This window comes from Labeo rohita, chromosome 5, assembly GCF_022985175.1.
Source record: "Labeo rohita strain BAU-BD-2019 chromosome 5, IGBB_LRoh.1.0, whole genome shotgun sequence".
NCBI lineage: Eukaryota > Metazoa > Chordata > Actinopteri > Cypriniformes > Cyprinidae > Labeo > Labeo rohita.
In genome coordinates, this window is record NC_066873.1 from 25,074,762 (window position 1) to 25,096,669 (window position 21,908).

The window sequence follows — 21,908 nt, forward strand, 5'->3', positions numbered from 1 at the left end:
TTACTTGAGTAGTGGCTGTTAAAATTTCAGCTTTGCCGTCACAGGAATAAATTACATTTAAAATAAATTAACCCAGAAAACTGTTATTTTAATTTGTATTAATATTTTACTATTAGTATGTACTATATTTTTCAACAAATAATGCAGCCTTGGTGAACCTAAGGCACTTTCAAAAACATTTTATATACTAAATACACTACAAAGGTAGTGTATGTGTATATCCACATGAATATATTCACACTCGCATATTTATGAACACAATAGTAGAAGTATTTTTTACTGTACTTTTTAACAATACTACAATTTTATTGAACCGCAACACACAACTGCATGCATAGTAATCTTTACTGTTACTAATATCATGCTCTCTCTCTTGATTTCTCTCTCCTTATTAGCGGAGAACCTGAAAGCAGCCCTCTCCTCTCCCTGTGCTTCTGCTGCCGTACCGTCTTGTCCAGAAGAGCAGACCGAATCCGAGCCTTGCTCTCCCTCCTCCCTCCAGCTCCCTGAGAACCAGAGCCTACCGATGGACACCATCCAGAAAGAGGAGGAAGAGTGGAGAGGAGAGGAAGGCTTGGAAACACAGGCCTTTAACCAAAGCTCAGACGCTGATGACAATATACGTGTATGTAAATGTGTTCTCATAAACAGCACTTAAACAGCCATTATTTGCACACGGGACTGCTCCTAGAAGATGAATTGTAATAGTATAATGTCACAGCATGATTCCTAATGGAAATATACTGATATGGGAAAGAAATATTTAACGTTTTCCATTATTACTGATTTAAATTGCAGCCTTACCAAAAAGGCTGTGTTCAGCATGAGAGGTACAGTCACCCTGCATGAATAATTCACATTCTTCTTCCACTATCACATCTCATTCTTTATGTTACTAAGTATTAATGAGCTTGAAATAAGAGGAGTCCATTTCACTGCCTCAAGGGTCCCGTTTCATTAAAAATAAAAGCGAAGAATTAGGCTTTCATTTTCTTGGATCTCTTTTCTGCTGTCGATGCCTTCTTGCGGTGCACTGCACAGTACGTCATGCTGATAAGGGTTTTTTGTGCTGCTGACATATGCACAAGGTCATGAACGAAGATCATCAATATTTAAAAGGTATTTACGTTTTATTGTTAAAAAAACAAAGGATTCTTGTTTCACTGGATGTTAAATAAATTGTATTTATTTTCGACATTTATCTATTCTGGGATTTAAAGGAGAAGTTCACTTTACTCACCACCTTGTCATCCAAGATGTTCATATCTTTCTTTCTTCAGTCGCAAAGAAATTATGTTTCTTGACGAAAACATTTCAAGAATGATCTCCATATAGTGGACTTCAATGGTGCCCGCGAGTTTGAACTTCCAAAATGCAGTTTAAACGCAGCTTCAAAGGGCTCTAATCCCAGCTGAGGAAGAAGGGTCTTATCTAGCGAAACGATTGGTTATTTTCTAAAAAAATATTTTAATCTCAAATGCTCGTCTTTTCTAGCTCTGCGATGTGCATGCGTACTCTGTGTAATCCGGGTCAGTATAGTTAGGGTATGTCGAAAAACTCCCATTTCATTTTCTCCACCAACTTCAAAATCGTCCTACATCGCTACAGAAGTACCGACCCAGTGTTTACAAGGTAAATGTGCAAAGAAGGTCAAACGTCCTTTACAAAAAAGGTAAAACAGTGATTTAGGACAATTTTGAAGTTTGAGGAGAAAAAGAGCATACCCTAACTGTATTGACCCGGATTACACAGAGGACACATGCACAATGCAGAGTTCGACAAGACGAACATTTGAGGTTAAAAAGTATATAAATAGTCTTTTTTTTTTTTTTTAAATAACCGATCATTTCGCTAGATAAGACCCTTCTTCCTCAGCTGGGATCAGTTAGAGCCCTTTGAAGCTGCATTTAAACTACATTTTGGAAGTTCAAACTCGCAGGCACCATGGAAGTCCACTATATGGAGAACATTCCTAAAATGTTTTCTTCAAGAAACATATTTTCTTATCGACTGAAGAAAGAAAGACATGACCATCTTGGATGACAAAATTACTTGTAAATTTTTGTTCTGAAAGTGAACTTCTCCTTTAAGCTTCAGATTACCATTTATATTAAGTTATTTGCATTCAGTTTAGTTACAGATTTTGGCAAAATTTGTTTCTGTTGCATGTAAGCAAGAACAACAGACAAAACATAGTTGTGCATCCACCAGGTGGTGCTATAAACTTAATATTGTTATAGACGGAACATAAATCTTGCCATAAGAGGGCAGACTTGTTTTGTGTTGATTTCAATACAAAAGAGTGTATTTGTTCTTACTTTCTTCCCATTTATACTTTTACACAGCCCATGAACATCCAGATTATATTGAAGTGCAGTAATATTATTGATTCTCTCTTATATAAAAGTAGTATTCAATCCAGCACAATGTTTATTTAACACAGGAAACTGTCCAACTCAAGATAAGCTGAATGTAGAGGTATAATAACCATTAACAGGCCTTTTTTTCTATCCTCTCGCCTTTTGGGAAGTAATCAGTACTGATATCTTAATGTGTCCCCCCACATTACTCAAGCATCCTTGAGTGAACACTTTGCCTTGCTCATTTATAAACCTAATTGGTTAGAAGGCTGTTTTCTTTAACTCAGGTCACTGCCGTCTGTTTCCTGTGCTGTCTGTTGACTTTGTAGATAAAGAACCAAATGGTGTTTGAGTCAACAGACGCTGAAGTTTTCGAATCATCCTTACGAACCTGCTGAATTAAACACAACATTAGCTTTTTGTAAAATGTGCTCCAGGAAGCAGATGTCTGACAAATAGAGTAAATGAAATATATTGCACTGTTGTTTGCAGCAGAATGGAACATATTGCTTTACAGCTGTACTTGCACACAGCTGTACTGTTCTGTTTCCAGGAAAGAAGAGACATTAGTCAGAGTAGACTCATAGTTTTGATTTAGAGTTCTGTACTTTCTGTCATTCATTGTTTGTTTGTTTGTTTGTTATTTTGCAGGTGAGTCAGAGTGTGCAGAGCTTGACTCAGCTGCTGTACAGTCTACAGGTGAGCTCATGCCACACAACCACATACCAACGGAAAGAATAATTATAGTGGACAGGCCTTACGTCAGACGTGCATAAACACATGACATGACTCGCTTGTAATAGCTCTGTCCAAGCCTTAAATTCATTGCCTAAACTTGTTTGACCAACTATAAAACTCTATTATATAACACGCTGTGGTTTGGATGTATAATAGGAGTTGTAATGCAGGTCATGTGGGACGTAGATATGAGTGGCACACCTGCAAAAGGCTCTTTGAAGAGATTGGCCCTCTTGTTAAATTGCTTTTTTAAAAAAAAAAAATCTTGGTATTTCCCAACTACTTTAGATGTCATTGTCAAAGGGATAAATTTGGATGTATTTTTATTGTTTAGTCTGTATTGACTGTTCAGTCATGATGTCAGTTTGTAGGCCAACCTGGAAGGGTAATTCGCCACCGGTTCCCTCTGGAATATCTAATGGGTTTTTAGAATAGCTGTTTTTGATTTATGAGTAAAATAAAACTTTGACATTTTGTTCTATAGCATAATTTGCACAGTTGCAATTTACAGTACATCAGATGTGAACTTGTTGCTGCTGTGCGCTTAAAAACAGTTGATAGCGATTGCTACACAACGACTGCAGCTACTACAGGAATGTACACTACTGTTCAAATGTTTAGGGTCAGGTTTTGATAAAGGATGCATTAAATTAATCAAAAGTGAAATTGTTTTCTGAAGTTTTTTGATTGATATGATAACAGTTGGCATAATTGAGCCAAACCCATCTGTCACAGGACAGTTTGTAGTCTAAGAGGCTCTAAGATACTTTGATTCATTATTCAATTTTCACAATTAATATTTAGTTTCAGCTTTTTACCTATGCAGGACAGCATTGTAGTCTTTATGTAGTAATTTGTTAGAAACTTGCACTACTGTTCAAAAGTTTGGGATCAGTAAGATTTTAAATGTAAAAATACAGAAAAAAAGACAGTAATAATGTGAAATATTATTTCAGTTTAAAATAGTGGTTTTCTGTTTTAATATACTTTAAAATATAAGTTGTTCCTGTGATGCAAAACTGAATTTTTAGCATCATTACTCCAGTCTTCAATGTCAAATTATCTATCAGAAATCATTCTAATAATGCTAATTTATTATCAATGTTTGAAACTGTGTGATATTTTTTTCAGGATTCTTTGATGAATAAAATGTAAAAAAAAAAATGGATTTAAAAAAAAATAGAAATCTTTTGAAACAATATACAATACCGTTCAAAGGTTGGGGTCAGTAAATATTTTTCTTTCTTTGTTTGAAAGAAATAATACGTTTATGCAGCAAAGATGTGTTAAAGTGATTTTTAAAAAAAAGTAATAGTAAAGACTTATATTGTTAGAAAAGATTTATATTTTGAACAAATGCTGTTCTTTCTAACTTTTTACTCATCACAGAATGATGAAAAAAGTATCACAGTTTCCAAAAAATATTAAACAGCACAACTTTTCCATTGATAATAAATCAGCGTATTAGAATGATTTCTGAAGGATCATGTGACATTGAAGACTGGACTAATGGCTGATGAAACTTCAGCGTTGTATCAGAGAAATAAATTATATTTCAAAGCATATTAAAATAGAAAACGGTTAATTAAAATTGCAATAATATTTTCTGTATTTTTGATCAAATAAATGGAACTTTGATAAGCATAAGAGACTTGTTTAAAAAACATTCAAAATCTTATTCCAAAATTTTAAATAGCAGTGTACATTTTGAGCAGCATGCATTTGAGTTACGACTGTAATTGGTGTTATATAACAAAGTGTGAAAGTAATTCTTCCACCTCTTCAAGTAATGTTAACCACATACCTGATTTTACTTTTTAAATCGAAAACTGCTGTACTAAAAACCCATTAGATATACCAGTGGGATCCATGTCTAAAAAAATGCTAATTTTCCTCAGGTTTTTAAGCTAAAAATGGCTCCATTTAACAAGTCACTAGAGACAGCGTTAGAGAAGATGCAGTTTGTGCATAGGGCTTGGGTAAGTTGTATAAAACATACTGTACACTACCGTTTGGGGTTGGTATGATTGTTTGAATGTAGTTTTTTTTTTTTTTAAATAAGTCTCTTATACTCCATTTATTTTATCAAAAATACAGTAAAAGTAATAGTGTGTATTATGACAGTTTCAAGGTATCGTTCACCTAAAAATGAAAATTCTGTTATTAATTACTCAACCTTGTTACGTTCCAAACCCAAAAGACCTTCGTTCATCTTCAGAACACAAATTAAGAGATTTTTGATAAAATCCGAGAGCTTTCTGACCCTGCATAGACAGCAATACAACTACCACGTTCAAGGCCTAGAAATGTAGTCAGGACATCATTAAAATAGTCCATGTGACACCAGTAGTTCAACCGTAATTTTATGAAGCTACTGTAACACTTTTTTTGGACTAGAGATGGCTTAGTCAAGACACTACGCAGTAGCATTAGCTGTCTCAGTGAATGCCCACTGTTATCAACAATTAAAAGATATCTCAACTTTGATCTCTTTTACTTTAACCACCCTCACTTTTTGTAAATAGGCCGCAGTTACCATCCAAGACAGTTGCTATGAAGTCCAGAGGCTCCTCCTCCTCCTGTTATCAAGCCCCTCCCCTCACCCACACTCCCGCCCACTGGCCATCACTCGCAGCAGCCAGACCCTGCAGGAGCAGGAGCGCCAGCGGGAGGCGGAGCGTCGGCGAGAGGAGCTAGCAGACGTGGCCCGTCTACGAGGCGCCCTGGTACGAGAGCGGCAGCAGTGGGAACGGGAGTGCCAGATACGACAGCTGCAGCAGTCGGAGCAAGAGGCGTCACTGGAGCAGAGGGAGCTGGTGTGCCACCTAGAGGAGCGGAGGCTGCAGAGCGAGCGACAGGAGCTCCAAGAACAGCTGCAGGAGTACCAGCAAAGCCTGGAGAGGCTGCGAGAAGGCCAGAGGAGTGTGGAAAAGGAGAAGGAGAAGGTGGATGCACAGCGGAGGATGCTGGAGAGTTTCAAGCAGGGCTGCCAGCAGAACCTGCCCGCGATGGTCATCCCACTGGATGGACAGCAGACACAGGTGATGATCAGTAGTCACGTTTAAATGTACACTTTTTTTTTTTTGTCTTTCCAATTGGAAGATTCGGTAGACTGTTTACATGAGACGTTATCTAATCCAATATGGTATCTGCCCGTGCCTTCGATTTTGGGAAATGCAAATAGCGTACAGTGAGAACAATTACAAATCACCAGAGGACAAAAATGCCAGTATTTGCGTTAATATTTTTAATAGCTGCTTCCACTTGCTTAGAATAAACACGCTAATATTTGAATCCCTTGCGTTCATTTGAACGCTCAGTCATGTGGCCAGACACATATTCACTCATTGAAATCATACAGCCCTCTTCTATTGTACCACACATAGAACCAAACTGATTTCTTGTTTGCAGTTTCTAATAAGTTGCACAGATATGTCGACCAGATAAAATGATAAACACAATATAGCTTGATCTCAGCCAGCTGATCAACACATATCATCATATCGCCCTAATTTCTTAATGTTAAAGCAGTAAGGGATAAATTAGCAGTACGACCCTATGTAACGCAGCTCTGAAATGTATTGTGATACTGTACGTTTTACTGTACTTAAATGGAACAAATACACAATTTCTTACCAAGAGTTGCTGAACAATAAATCAAAGCGTGCAATCAGTGATTGCGTGCGGTTGCTGATGAGCATAAAAGTGTGCAGTCGCTTTCTTATGCGCACTGTCTTACCGGTTTCACTTTCGCTTTGAAAATCTGTCACGTTTAGCAAGGAGGGAAAGAGGATAGATGCTCCCCACCTTGGTGCGACACCTGTCCTGCTTGACATAGACGCGAAGTAATCAGTTTAACGCGTTTACATGGCAGAATTTTAATTATGTTCGGTTTATAGAAAGGTTTATCCCACCCCTCTCAAACCAATTACAGTTTCATTCAGTTTGAGCATTTTTATTCCGAATGAGATGTTTATATGGAGCAATTTCATTCGGATTGGATTTTTGAACCGATTACAATGCTCCATGTAAACGCACCTAGTGAGTGGATTCAGTGGTGGTCTGTGTAATGTGTACAGAGTCACCATGAGACTGGCAATATGTATGGGATATTGCCATGTTTAATATAAATGATTTATCATTATATACCATTATTTTAAAAAAAAAAATGGGCAGACAAATTTTAATCCTTCCCCTCCTGCGACCTGCCACTCATATGAAACAATCAAAGCAATCTGTTTGTTAAAGGGATAGTTCACCCAAAAATTTAAATCCTGTCATTAATTACTCACCCTCATGTCGTTCCAAATCTGCAAGACCTTCGTTCATCTTCGGAGCACAAATTAAGATATTTTTGATAAAATCCAAGAGCTTTCTGCCTCTCCATAGATAGCAACGCAACTGACATGTTCAAGGCTCAGAAAGGTATCAGTGATTCAACCGTAATTTTATTAAGCTACCAGAATACCTTTTGTGTGCAAAGAAAACAAAAATAATGACTTTATTCAACAGTTTCTTCTCTTCCGTGTCAGTCTTTGCCGAGACTGAGTGTTTGTTTTTAGTTTGTAGTTCATTTTTGAGATTTCATGGAGTGTTTGAATCTGGAAACGTCAGTGTGTGACGTCTGACTTAAGCAGGTTAGCAAACAACAACAATCCGGTCAATTACCGGTCAATTACCAAAATCAAATCCCCACCGTACATTTTTTTCTTTGTTTGAGAAGCCTATCTCACAGTAGGGAGAAAAAAAATTGTTGCAGTTTCTGTTTTATGCTGACTTTACCTTTGCTCAAACCTGCTCATCTTGCATAGTAACAATGAACATTTTCATTTCTTTTTTGTTGTTTAATGCTTCATTACATAGATAGGTATCTGTGGTTGAAACTAAATTGCATGTTACATGCTTTTTACGTCAGTTGTTCTTTGGAACTTCTCATATGAGCAAATTAATCTGATGGTTTGAGCCATATTGTGTTTACTTGGTAAAATGCAAGGTGAAATGACAAAAACTTTGAACCTTACAGCTCTGTATATCAATCATTTTTGTAGGCTGTAATGACTGGGTAGGACGAGTATAATTTTTTTGAACTGTTTTGTATTTCAGTTTTGTATTTGATTTGTACTGGCTGAATAACAGTATTTTGTTTATTTTAAACTCAAACTGAAACAAAGGTTCCTTTATAGTGTACTTTTAACAATCATCAGTTTTTGAACACCAGCCAACCACTTCGTCGATGCACAGCAATCAATGGTTTTTAGAAACAGTGACAGTCTCTAATGAATGCCTTAGTTGATTTGCTCATTTATCTGCAAGGAGACAAATTTTAGTTCTCCTTTTGCCTTTTCAGCCACGCTTTTGAAAGAAGATTTTAATTTGCATATTCATATTTTGATTGGTCAATACATCAGATAAGACTTTTGGCTGTCAGCCTTCCTCTGGCTCTCATACAATGATTTGAACTTGCTTAGACTACCACATATGAAATAGGCGTTTGAGTTATGCACGTTAGTAAGAGATTGATCAAAAGTAGTTTAATAAGTTTATTTAGAACTATTTCTGAGGAAACTGAGGTTGTCTTGGCTCCTGTGTTGGACTGCCACTAGTGGTACTAAGCGTGCTTTCGTTTGCTTTTGGAACTTTGTAGTTTCTGCCTGTGTGTTCATATGCATGCTTTCCGTATCTGTTTGTGTATGCTTGAAATATTCCTAAAAGCTATAGCTGTGAGCTGTGGGTATGTCATAAAAGCCTTTGTGCACAGCGGGTGTCTGGAGACGCAGCACGTCTTCTAAACACTGAAAAATGTCTTTGCTCCTCTGCTCTTTCCTCATCCCTCCTTTACTCTGTTGCCAAAACACCCAGGTAGTGATGTCAGAGGAAAGCTCTCCCAAAGCCGCTCACATCTGACTTTGAAGATGGAACAAAACTGTCAGTTATGAATTCAAGGAAGAGAGGCTATATATCTTTTTTTTTTTGTTGATCCCATTTGCTTTTTTTCCGTCTTGTAAATCCCTTCTGTCTCCTTTTATTCTGCTTTTCCTTAAATTTTTCAGATGTTTTGCATTCTTCTCTTTCTTACTGTTTTATCTCTTTTCTCTGGATGGACAGACCATTCTTGAAGCATACATCTGTCCAAAAGTAAAATATTATATACTCTACGTTACCATCCAAAAAGGGTTTGACCAGACAAAAATGATTTGATCAATGTGGTAATAAGCATCCCTATTTCTTCAGGTTCTTATTGTTCCTAAGTGTGCGTATTTCTTTCTTTCTTTCTTCTTGTCTTTGAGCTGAACAGTATTTTGGATTATTGGATTAAATTCAGAGACCAGTCCTTCTAAACATGCCTTAACAAATAAATACGACTATGGCAGAAACCCAAACACAATGGAATTTATAAGGTCCGAAGGCAATGTTGTTGTTTTTTCAGGCAGAGTCAAATCAGGTGTGGCAGCCCACTGAGGAAGAAAACATTTCTTTCCTTCAACCTCCTGTACACAGGGAGGATTCAGTTGCGGTCAAGCGTCTGTTTTTCACACACAGCTAAGCCTCTGATTCATTACCTGGGATAATGAGAGCAATTCATGGCTCATCAGTCTTAGGCCGTGTGATGCGGTCTTAGCTTCAGCCTCTTGACTGTGTGCTAATAAACAAGCTAATGATTAATGATAATTGAAAAGTCCCCACCAAGGCAAAATAATTAAAAACAACTCTGTGTGCTTAACTCTGCAGGTCAGGGAAGTGATGTTTCATTTGTTTGTGCAGTTTGATTAGAATGATGAGAAAGTGGACGAGTGCAATAGTGTGGCTTTTCCAAAGCCTCTTATCGCTACTATGTGGATTCCCTCTCAGAATGGAATTCGTGAAATCATGACTTTAAATAGCTTCTGAGTGTGTATCCACCATCTAAGCTTTGACCTTTTGGGGAATATATTTTTGTGTCTGCCTTTAAGACTCTCCCACACACGCGAACCGCATACAATAGATCCGCCTCAGGCCCCAGTTTTATTCATGGTATTGTTTGTGGGGGCTGATTAGCACAGTACGGTGATTTTGAGCTTGTGGTTCAATGATTCAGTCTGGTCTTTAATTCACGTGCAACCAACCAACTGAATGAATGAGGAGAAGCTCAGGAAGAGAGATGAAGAGGTGGATATGATTTATGATGGAAAAACGGCATCATACGGTAGGCTCCGCTGTCAATTTTCTAAAGTGAAACAGCTGTTTCTAAATGTGATAAAGTGAAGTACGCACAAAAGAAAACTATGGAAAACTATCCTTTGAATGACCAGATGATGTCATGTGAAGGTAATTAAAAAATAATACAGCTGGTGCTAATAGAGGTAAGCTGGAAATTAAAACTTAATTCAATATCATGGTTGATTAAAATGGCAGAGCAATAAAACTTATTCTACTTAAATGTTCCCTGATTACATTATAATTTAATTTTAGATGAATTACATTTTCTATACTTTTGCTATTTTTTTTTCCCCAAAATGTTCAACAATATTTCTTTTCTCTTTTATAATTTGTAGTTGTTTTCCATACTAACTCTTAGCATTACACACATTACGTAAGTTTATTACTTCTATATGTTCTGTATAATGACTTTAAAAGGTGTGGCAAAATTGTGTCTCATTACACATAATCTGAAGCTGCAAAGCTTTACTGAAAATAACACACAAGGTGCTAAACACACCTTTGCCAAAAGCCTTCCATCTGGACATTACTTTTATTATATAATTTGAATGAGGTGCAACAGTATGCACCATGATTGCATTGTTTATAAGTTGTATTTGTATATATTGTAGTGATATGTGAGTGACGCACTTCAGATCGGTTCTCGTCAGCAGTGTCGCAAATGTTTTTCTTAAAGGTGTCATATGACGTTGCTATAAAGAACATTATTTTGTGTGTTTGGTGTAATGCAATGTGTTATGTGGTTTAAGGATCAAAAAAACACATTCTTTTCCACATACCGTACATTACTGTTGCTCCTCTCTGCCCCGCCTTTCTGAAACATGTCAATTTTTACAAAGCTCATCATTCTAAAAAGCGTGGTGTGCTCTGATTGACCAGCTATCCAGTCCATTGTGATTGGCCGAATACCTCAAGCGTGTGACGGAAATGTTACACCCCTTAATATATTTTAACGCAGTGTCCCGACGCAATGAGACAAAGACAACAAAACCCATTATAAACAAGGAATTTGTTGCATCCAGTGGGGACATAATTACTGATTATAATGACTTGTACTGTCTTTTTATGCATTGCATTGCACTGTGCCACTGGGACGATAATATGTAAACAAAACACCATTTCTGCATTTGTGATCATAGAAACAACAAACAACAAGCGCTACTCTACACTGCTCGAAACGCGCGTTTGAATAGTACGTGGCAAATTCTTGTAATTATGAAAACATACTTACAGGCTGTGAGACAGAAGCACCAGACTGTCCTTACAAAGTTGGAGCGACAGCAAACTCCCAGGTTCAGGTAACAGTCCTCCGTAAAATGTGCTGCACACACTTAAATATGTGGGTTGTACCCTTCTGGAATATTGTTTAACCACTGATTTATAGTTGTGTCCTCTTTTGGAAGCCCAAACAAAGTAGTTTTGTTTTCACAAGTTGTAATACTACAGCGAGAATAAAAGTTATGTCGTCTTTCTTTGCATATACATTTGGGCAGTGTGATGCAAATCTTCCCACACAGTGACCAAGATTTGTGGGGGCTTGTTTGAATGAGCCGTTTTTGGAAGACGTGGCTGAGTCTTAACTGTTATAAAGAATATCTCTTTGGGTTTGATACTTTAATCTTTGCAACTTTACAGATCTTATATATGCACAAACAGCTTGTAACACTCCAAAGACAAAGGAATAAATCATATGACCCCTTGAAGAATTTAAACCTTTATTTCGATAGGACAGTAAGTGGACAGGAAGCGAAGTGGGAGAGACAGAGGGGGACAGGATAGGGAAAGGTCCACAAGCCGGTACTCGGAACCTGGAGCGCCTGAAGCTCAACGGTGCTACATGCCGGTGTGTTGCCCACAAGGCAGTCTGCACCAACGTAATTTAAGATTTTAAGACTAACCGCACTGTTCTGTGTTCTCGTTCTTAACCTAATTCACAGGTTACTAATGGTCTTGTGTAATTATTAATTACGTGCTGTTAAGGTCATTAAGTTAAGGTCATTAGGAAAGAATTTCAAGTTTGTTGAGCACACCCCAAATGTAGTCGAATCTCAGCGAAATTTGGCTTGTTTCCATTTCTCATGAAAAAGAGTTGACTGGGCGGTGAGAGCGGAAGATTTCAAAAGTCCAAAAATAAGGGTCTAATGTGCATGTCTGTCTTGCAGGACACTGGTCACCATCACCTGGGTGGTCAGGACGGGCATGGATCCATTTTTGTGAACGAGGCAGCATTTACATCTCCCTCTCTGAACAACAGGCACATCCACCTTCAACATCATCCACACCGTCAGCATCAGACTGTCCACATGCACTCAGGATCTATAGGATACTCAGATTCTCCCAGTGCTCAGAACAGTCTCAATTCACTCCTGGCACGATCCAACCACAGACAGAGCTCTGGAGTATCCGATGTTCCTGCAGGGCATGAGAGCTGGACTGGAGGAACAATGTACTCAAGCCCTCTGAGAAGTCTAACAGAGATCCCAAACAATGGTAATGTTTTTACTGGAGTCACTAGTTACTTAGTTGTGTTGACAGTAGAGGTGGGTAGAGGAGACTTATGTCACAGTGTTTTCAAGTTTTTCAATTTTATTTATTTATTTATTTTTTGTTTTTTTGTGGTAAGATTATAACTGATGAAGTCTGGCTCAGTGAGAAAATAGCTTCACATTACATAACACTTAAGTTAAAAACAGTACTCTAAAAAGTAATGCTTAACTGTAAACAACCTACAGTTACATCATAACTTCACCAGACACATGGTGTGACACGTCCAAACAAATTGCTCCCATTATAATCAACCAAGCTCTTCACAGAAGAAGCACTCATCTGCAACACGCTTTGAATTCCGTGCTATAGTTTTTTGATGCCAAACCATGTCACGGATTTACCGCAATATAAAAGGTATTGCAGAATCTCTAATGATTGGAATATTTCTGCTATTATATAACTGCCCATAGTTAACCACATAGCAAGCTGGACCTGTTTTGTTTTGTATGTTTGGCTCTTAACTATGCCATAGAGCAAAAGAAAGATTTGATTTCATCACATCATTACTATAACTTGTGCCGCAGCAGTGAAGGTCGATTTGCTCTCTTTGTGTTGTTAATCTGTGTTTAATAACACAGATTCATCCTCACTCTATCACGCACAGGTACAAGCACACACAGATACACATCTGTCTCTGCGATCAATTACACCTCTGTCTATTGACTATCGCGGTGACAGTGGCGTGTGAATCAAGGGCCTCCAGCTACGCGAGACTGATTGGAACATTGATCTAAAAAATCTTTACCAAACTCATTACAGAGTGACCTGTCATCTTACAAGGGAGAGGAGGGGAGAGGGATGGAAACTTATTCATCTGTTTTTTACACATGAGCTGTCTGCGTTGTCTGTTTAACATTATGAATTGTCTCCCTCTCACACACAAACGCACGCATACACTTCATCACTGTAATGTGTAAAGGTGCTTGTTGAACGCAGAAGTGAAATGCAAGATTTTATAGGTGGATATTATAATAACACATCTTGTCATTTACTTGATTTAAAGGTTGTATCCTTTGTGTGTATTGATTGCCTCATTAACCCTCTCTCATTATTGACAGAACGCGCACAAGGGTGTATGTTTAGCTGGATTAGGGTCCCACTTCCTAGCTAATCTTATGATCTGTTGGGTCTTATTTAACATAAATACCTGCAACGCACATTTACTACATTTGTTTACCTAGAATTCCCTGCTTTCTACAGAAAAACTCTGTAACACTGCATTTAAGTTTTTGGGTTAGTTCACCTAAAAAAATGACATTTCTGTCATTAAATACTCACCCTCATATACACACTTTGTTCTTCTTCAAAACACAAATTAAGATATTTTGATGAAATCCAAAAGCCTTCTGACCCATAGACAGCAATGCAGCTGACACATTCAAGGCCCACAAAGGTAGTAGGGACATCATTAAAATAGTCCATGTGACATCAGTGGTTCAGCCATAACTTTATGAAGCTACGGAAATACTTTTTGTGCACAAAGAGAATGAAAATATCAGCCTTATTCAACAAATTAAATCCTAAATGTCTAGTTATCATGCTGAAGACACATGCACATGCATAAACTGATATTTGAACAAAGGAGTAGACCTTCAGTAGAGCTAAATGCAGATGAATAATAATATAATTGAAAATATTTTTGTTTCCACTACACTGAAAAAAACAATTTGTTCAGTCAACTTAAAATAATTTGTAAACTGGCTGTCTTACATTTTTAAATTCAGTCAACTCAAAAAAAAAAAGTTTATGCAACTTGAAATGTTAAATTATACTAAGTGACAACTTATTAGATATTTGAGTTGAATCAACTTAAAATTTTAAGGTAGCTGGGTTACTTACCCATCTGTTAAGTTTAGCAAACACAAATATCTAAGTTGTTACTTAGTACAACTTAACATTTCAAGTTGAATAAACTTATTTTAGTTGACTGAACTTTAAATTTTAAGGCAGCAGGGTAACTAATTATTTTAAGCTGACTCAACAAATTGTTTTTTATTTTTTACAGTGTATTGTCATCATTCAGTTAGCAAACTCAAAGATCTCCTCAGTCTACTGTACGTACAAAAGTGTGTAAATATGAATGTTACTTGTCCTTTTAGCCTAGTGAAAAGTAAATATACTAAAATATATTTAAAATACATTTATTTAATGCTAAGTAAACTACAAATACATTTACATTTTATGTCCTTAATAAAAATACCCTGCTGTTGTACTATTAGTGTACTAAACTGGTATATTTTAAAATCTGCTAAATTGGAACAACAATTAATTTTGTACTTAATTGCACTTTTTTTTTTATGTACTTAATGCACTTTAATTGTGTGGAAGTAGTGCTGAAGTCCAACTGTATATTTGATTGCACGAAAATGGAGCTATTGCAAGTATATTTTAGGTACACTTTAAATATTTTGCATTTAAAGACCGATATTATTTAAGGATCATAAAATCCTTATCACTAGTGACATTAAAACACATTTTAGGCTTAATATTAAAGGGTTACTCCACCCCAAAATGAAAATTTTGTCATTAATCACTTACCCCCATGTCTTTCCAGTCCCGTAAAAGCTCTCTGACCCTCCCATAGACAGGAATGTAATTAACACAATCAACGTCCAGAAACGCAACAAGGAGATCGGTAAAATAATCCACGTGACATCAGGGGTTCATCTGTAATTTTACGAAGCTACAAGAACTTTAATATGAGAATGACTTTATTCAACAATTTGTCTCCTCCATGTCACTTCAGCGGCATTTTGGAACGTATCGACTAAAACAAACATCGTATTCATTCATTTCATTCAAATCAAAGCGTAAATGATGTAACAATGACGCAACTGACACAGAACTGCATTTGCTGTTTGCATTAGTGGATGCACTCCAAAATGTCGCTAGGGTGATGCGGAGGAGACGAATTGTTGAATAAAGTCATTATTTTTGTTTTCTTTGCGTACAAAAAGTATTCTCGTAGCTTCCTAAAATTACGGTTGAACCCCTGATGTCACATGGATTATTTTACTGATCTCCTTGCTATGTTTCTGGACATTGATTTGTTGAAAATATCTAACATTGCATAAATATCTTACATATATTACATAGCTTTTACGGGTTTGGAATGACATGGGCATAAGTGATTAATTACTACATTTTTATTTTGGGGTGCAGTAACCCTTGCATGTGCACAAGCAGTAATCCAAATAAAGTTTAAAAGTTTAAGTTTTATTTTATTAAGTCTTAAGCGATATGTCAGTAATTATGTTAATAGACTTGAACTATACGAAGTATAAAATAAATGTCAGTCCTGGAGAGCCGCAGCCCTGCAGAGTTTTGCTTTAACCCTAATCAAATGCACCTGAACAAACTAATCAAGGTCTGCAAGATTACTAGAAAGCTACAGGCAGGTGAGTTTTAATTAGGGTTGGAGCTGAACTCTGCAGGGGTGTGGCTCTCCAGTACCGGAGTTTGCCACCCCTGGTATATATGAAGGCCTTGATTGAAGTGCTGCTTAAATCAACAAGCATATAACAGTGCTTTGTTAAACTATTTATTCAGAGGTCAAGACCACAGCTTCACAATAGTCATTGTTTGACCTAATGTTGCTTAGCTAACAACATTACCTCACATACACAAACATTCAGAATAGAGGTAATGAAATTGGGTCATAGTCCCTGTTGAGAAGCAGGTAATTAAACGAGAGTGATTCATCAGTTTCATTCACAACATCACATGAATGTAAATGACGTGATAGATTGAGCTGGATTGTGTGGATTATATATATATATTTTTTTCTTTTAGCATGAATGTAACATGAACATAATAGTTTGTTCAAAAATAAAAAAAATAAAACATTTCTGTTCCTCACACATATAGTAGGAAGATTATCAGTGAAGAATGACTTAAAGAAATAGTTCACCCAAAAATGAAAATTAAGATATTTTTGGTGAAATCTGAGAGCTACTAACACATCCAATGTGTTGTGGTACTCTCATGAACTGTGTGCCGAAGACTGACACTGCCAAGAAAAGAAATTGTTGAATGAAGTCATTATTTTTGTTTTCCTTGCACACAAAAAGTATTCTTGTAGCTTCATAAAATTACGGTTGAACCACTGATGTCACATCGACTATTTTAATGATGTCCTTACTACCTTTCTGGGACTTGAATGTTTCAGTTGCATTGCTGTCTGCACTCTTAAAAATAAAAGTGTTTAAAAGGTTCTTCTCAGCAATGCCATAGAAGAACAATTTTTGGTTTCACAAAGACCCATCTCTTTCTTACCTGTTTATAATCTGAAGAACCTTCTTTCGCCACAAAGAACCTTTTGTGAAACAGAAAGGTTGTTCAGATGTTAAACACTTAGACAAAAGTTCTTCTATGGCATCATGAAGCACTTTTATTTTTAAGAGTGTATGCAGGGTCAGAAGTTTCTTCAAAAATATCTTAATTTGTGTTCTGAAGATGAATAAAAATCTTGCAGGTTTGGCACGACATGAAGGTGAGTAATTAATGACAGAATTTTCGTTTTTGGTTGAACTATCCCTTTAAATTTCAACTTGGAATATAGCAGACGAAGGCACTTCTGTTAAACTTTTTTTTGTACTTTGTGAAGCTTTGTATTATAAAATACCATCCAGCATCCAAAATCCACAAACATTCTGCTTTAGATCTCCTTCTCTTATGGAAAATGAATCGACAAGACGAAAGTTATGAATAATGTACCTATGGTGACTATTGATGACGCAATGAGTAATAACATCCGATCTTGTCTTCACAGATGTGGGTCAGCTCAGCCAGGTCCAAGAATCTTGGTCAGCCGGAGTAACAGGGGCAGGGCTTCATCAAACCGACGTCCTGCTCGTCAACCAGCCCTTTGTTACCATGGAGACAGAGAACAGAGATACTGACGGAGAGGAGAATATTGTGTATCTCTGAAATGAACAAACAATCTTTGGTTGGTGTTGAAACAAAACATTTGGACATGGATTTGCAATTTGAGATTTGGACCAGGATCTGATCCTCGTTCCTTATTTTGTGCTTTTTTGATTCTTTCTTTAATCTTAGCAAACTTTCGGCCTTCTGTGACATTCTCCAGACTTCACAGCACTTGCTTTAGTCCATGTGTGAGATGGGGCTTGTCTGAGTGGCTGTATTTTGCTTTATAGCCTGGAGCCTGCAGTGACAGAATCAGGTTAGGCAGTTTCAGCACACGTTTAGTCACACACACAAAAGTCCCCCACCCACATTGCTGCACAATGTATTTTTCTCCAACTGTCCATGTCAGTTCAGATCAGACCACAAAAATACTGACCCTTTCTTTCAGTAGATGAATGATGACTTGGTTTATAAAAGCATTCACCGCCTACTATATGAGTCAGGGTTATGTATGCATGTATGTGTGCGTGTTAGAGTAAGGAATCACATTGTCACCTTTCAGATTCAATCTCTCACATTTGGAAACTGGTTTCACATGTCCATATGGAGGAGAATGTGTAATATGTGTCATGCTTTACTCTTCTGAAACAGTTCAGATTCACTGGTGCTTATCAGCCACATGCAGCAAATGTCTAAAAAAAGTCTCATCAGCATTGAGATTACAAACTGGCATTCAAATATATTTCTTGATACTTTGGGTCATTATGTTGCCTTATCAGCCTAAAGTCTTTGTTCATGCATTTTGCATGTTGTTGGTTACATTCATTGTTTGGCAGATCAACACTTTTTGGTCACACATAGGCTGCATTTTTGCAAATGGCATAAATTCAGGCCTACTCTCATTTCAGTCATACTGAAAAAGTCCCAATTCGAATTAAAGCCATAATTGTTGTAAAAGAAATGACTACAGACCAGTACTAGGTGTATATATGTACTTGAGTTAAAGTGACAAGAATTCAGTGTGTATTTGCTTTTTTTTAATGGCTTATCGTTCTACTGAAAAACAGATCACTGCGCATGAAAACACTTGCTATTCTTTGTGTTTTGTTTCTTCCAATGCTTAGACCTTATTTATTGTTGATATTTGTAAGGAATCATTTTTATGTACATAGTACATGTTTTGTATAATTGTTGTATGTAGACTGGTGTATCAGGTGATATATGTAGTAAATGTTCATACATCAGCTTTTGTGTTTTTTCTTGTTTTAAACAATTTCCATCCATTAGCATTATGATATCTAATATTTACAATGATGTTTATGTATATAACACCTCCAATTAGATATTTTAAATTCATTGTCGGTACATTAGCATCTATGCATTTTTTAAATGCGGATCTACTTACGGCAATTTTAATTTTTTGTTGATAATTAAATTGGAGATTTACTCTTATTCAAGTTACACTTTCACAGTAATAGCTTATGTCATAAAAATGTAACAAATGTATTGCCTGACAAGGCCTGATTCTCAGAATAGGGCTTTCTTGAGACTGAATATATCAGACTGTAATTGCAAATCCAAACATTATTATTATTTTTTTTTTTTCCCATTGTTGCAACAAAAGCATTTAGCTGCACAAGTAATGTGAAGAGTCTGATCAGTTTGCCAATTTAAAACTTTATAACCAATTCATTAATAATCCACAGTACAGTCTTTCAGTAGTTAGTAAAACAGTTATCAGTACAAGATAAGACAAATGCTGCTTGTCAGAAAAACAATGCATATGTGTTTTTTACCTTTGTTAAATTGAACATTCTCACCTAAAAGCTTTTAAAACTTTTTAAAGTAGACACATTGTCTCTAGAAAATAGGGAAAAGGTCTCACTACAACTGCAGATAGTTATCAAAAAAATAGTTTGAAACTGAAATTTTTGTTATTAATTAGTCACCCTCATGCCGTTTCAAACCTGTAAGACCTTTCATAGCTTCGTAAAATTACTGTTGAACAACTGATGTCACATGGACTATTTTAACAATGTCCTTACTACCTTTCTGGGCCTTGAACATGATGGTTGCATTGCTGTCTATGCAGGGTCAGAAAGCTTTTGGATTTCATCAAAAATATCTTAATTTGTGTTCTGGAAATGATGCTCTTACAGGTTTGTAATGACATAAAGGTGAGTAATTAATGATAGAATATTTATTTTTGGGTGAACTATCGCTTTAAAGCACACTGTCAGATATTTTTAGAATCTCTGATTTGTTACATATTCAGAATGATTAGAGAAAAATCTTAATTTTTTTTTTTTTTTTATTCTTTCTCCCTATTATTTAGGGACCTCTAAAGGTTATTTGCACTGACAAAGTCAATATATACCGCCGCTGAGTAATGCATCTGTGGGTGGCAACAGTAGCCAACAGTACAAAACACCTCCCCATGGCACCGTAATGACTTTAGGAGGAGTTCCACTGTAAACCTGTCATCCCAGCAAATAAATAACAGCCATTAACTAGTATACCACCTATGGCACTTTTAAAGAAAAAACACCTTTACTATGCATATTCTACATACTATTTTGGCAGGTGTGTTAATCCTGAGACACAAGGGGACACAAAAGTGATCAACATAAAAAATGGCTACCAAGCCATTTGAAGCAGAATGAAATGTTATAAGCTGGGGTGTAATGGTGGGGTATACCAGGCATCCTCTAGGACACTAAGGAGCCCCAAATCATTATCTTTAAATTGTTTATTTTTTATTTGATCTTATATACACAAACATGTTTTATCCATTAATAGTGCATTACAATAAAATTAAAATCTGTAAATGATAAAAAATGAGTGGTGAAACTGAACTTGTTCTCCTGTCATGTCAAAATACAGTGTGTTTTCCTTAAACCCTTCAAGTTCTCACCCCCACATTCAGCTGCACTAATTTTTTGCACTAATTCTTTTCACTGCCCTGCTTGTTATTTCTTTTAAATTGGCCCTTGATTTTGATTGTTGTGTTACAAGTGCTAGTATTTAAGAGCACTTCGGGCTTCTCACTCTTTGTATCACTCCGCCTGTCTGTTAGTATGTGTCCTTCAAGTGGGGTTGGAAATATCGTAATTAGTGAACAAGGAAAGTTGTATTTCCAAGTGGGGAACTCTGAATTCTAGATGTTACATGAGTTGTGACGTCACTTTGAAACGTGGCTGAAACACCAACCTGTAAGTAAAGTGAAGTGACGACGTATTGTCAAGTATGGTGACCCACTCAAAACTGGTCCTCTGCATTTAACCCATCACGAGTGCACACACACACCCGGAGCAGTGGGCAGCCATTGCTCCAGCGCCCGGGGAGCAACTGGGGGTTCAGTGCCTTGCTCAAGGGCACTTCAGTCATGGTACTGAAGGTGGAAAGAGCCCTGTTCATTCACAGTCCCCACCTTCAATTTCTTGCTGGTGCATGAATCGAACCAGCGGCCTTTGGGTTACAAGCCCTGATGGTTATAATATATATAAAATAATTTATGTATAGTTTATAATATAGAGATCAGTGAGGGGAAAGCAAGTCATTAGCAAATAATTAACTCAATTATTATATGGTTTGCTTTATGTAGCAACACATTTAGCTGTGACAGAACTGAATATTAGGGCCCTATAAAAATTATTTTTTCCTAAATTCTGTTTTGTTTAATTATTTTTCAAATTACGTTTTTTTTCTTTTATCCATATAATTTTTTTTTTATTTTTTTTTTCGTTTTTGTTTCTCTTTTAGGGAAAACACAGGCTATATATACACAGACTGATTACAAACACAGGTGCAGACAATGAGGGAGAAACCAAAACACACAGAGCTGCAGGGGAGATGATGGGAGAAACCAACTAAAAAGTCCAGGGGTGTGACATATATATATTAATTAATCTTATATATATATATATATATATATATATTTTTTTTTTTTTTTCCCAGAAATACTATGTTGTGAATTTCTATGATTTTTGTGGTAAATATTCCTTAAAAAAAATAAAATTTCAATAATAATTTTATTAGTAGTAGTAGTACTATCATTACATAATACATTTCTGTCATTTCAAGTTAAACAGAACATTTATGTTGACAGGTTGCTGTGAGGACCTGTACAAAATATATTTATTTATAGATAATATACATTATACGTGTTTGTATTTATATATACTAATATATATACTA

At 36.4% G+C, this 21,908-nt stretch overlaps 1 protein-coding gene across 1 annotated transcript in view; it reads left to right on the forward strand.

The window, feature by feature from the left end:
• arhgef28a (Rho guanine nucleotide exchange factor (GEF) 28a) overlaps window positions 1-18,339 on the forward strand; it is a 77,005-nt gene extending 58,666 nt beyond the window's left edge. The window contains 5 exon segments of the mRNA XM_051109490.1: window positions 396-625; window positions 3,012-3,059; window positions 5,624-6,139; window positions 12,458-12,785; window positions 17,614-18,339. Coding sequence (XP_050965447.1) covers window positions 396-625; window positions 3,012-3,059; window positions 5,624-6,139; window positions 12,458-12,785; window positions 17,614-17,771 — 1,280 coding nt within the window. The 3' untranslated portion in view covers window positions 17,772-18,339.
• The last annotated feature ends 3,569 nt before the right edge of the window (window positions 18,340-21,908 follow it).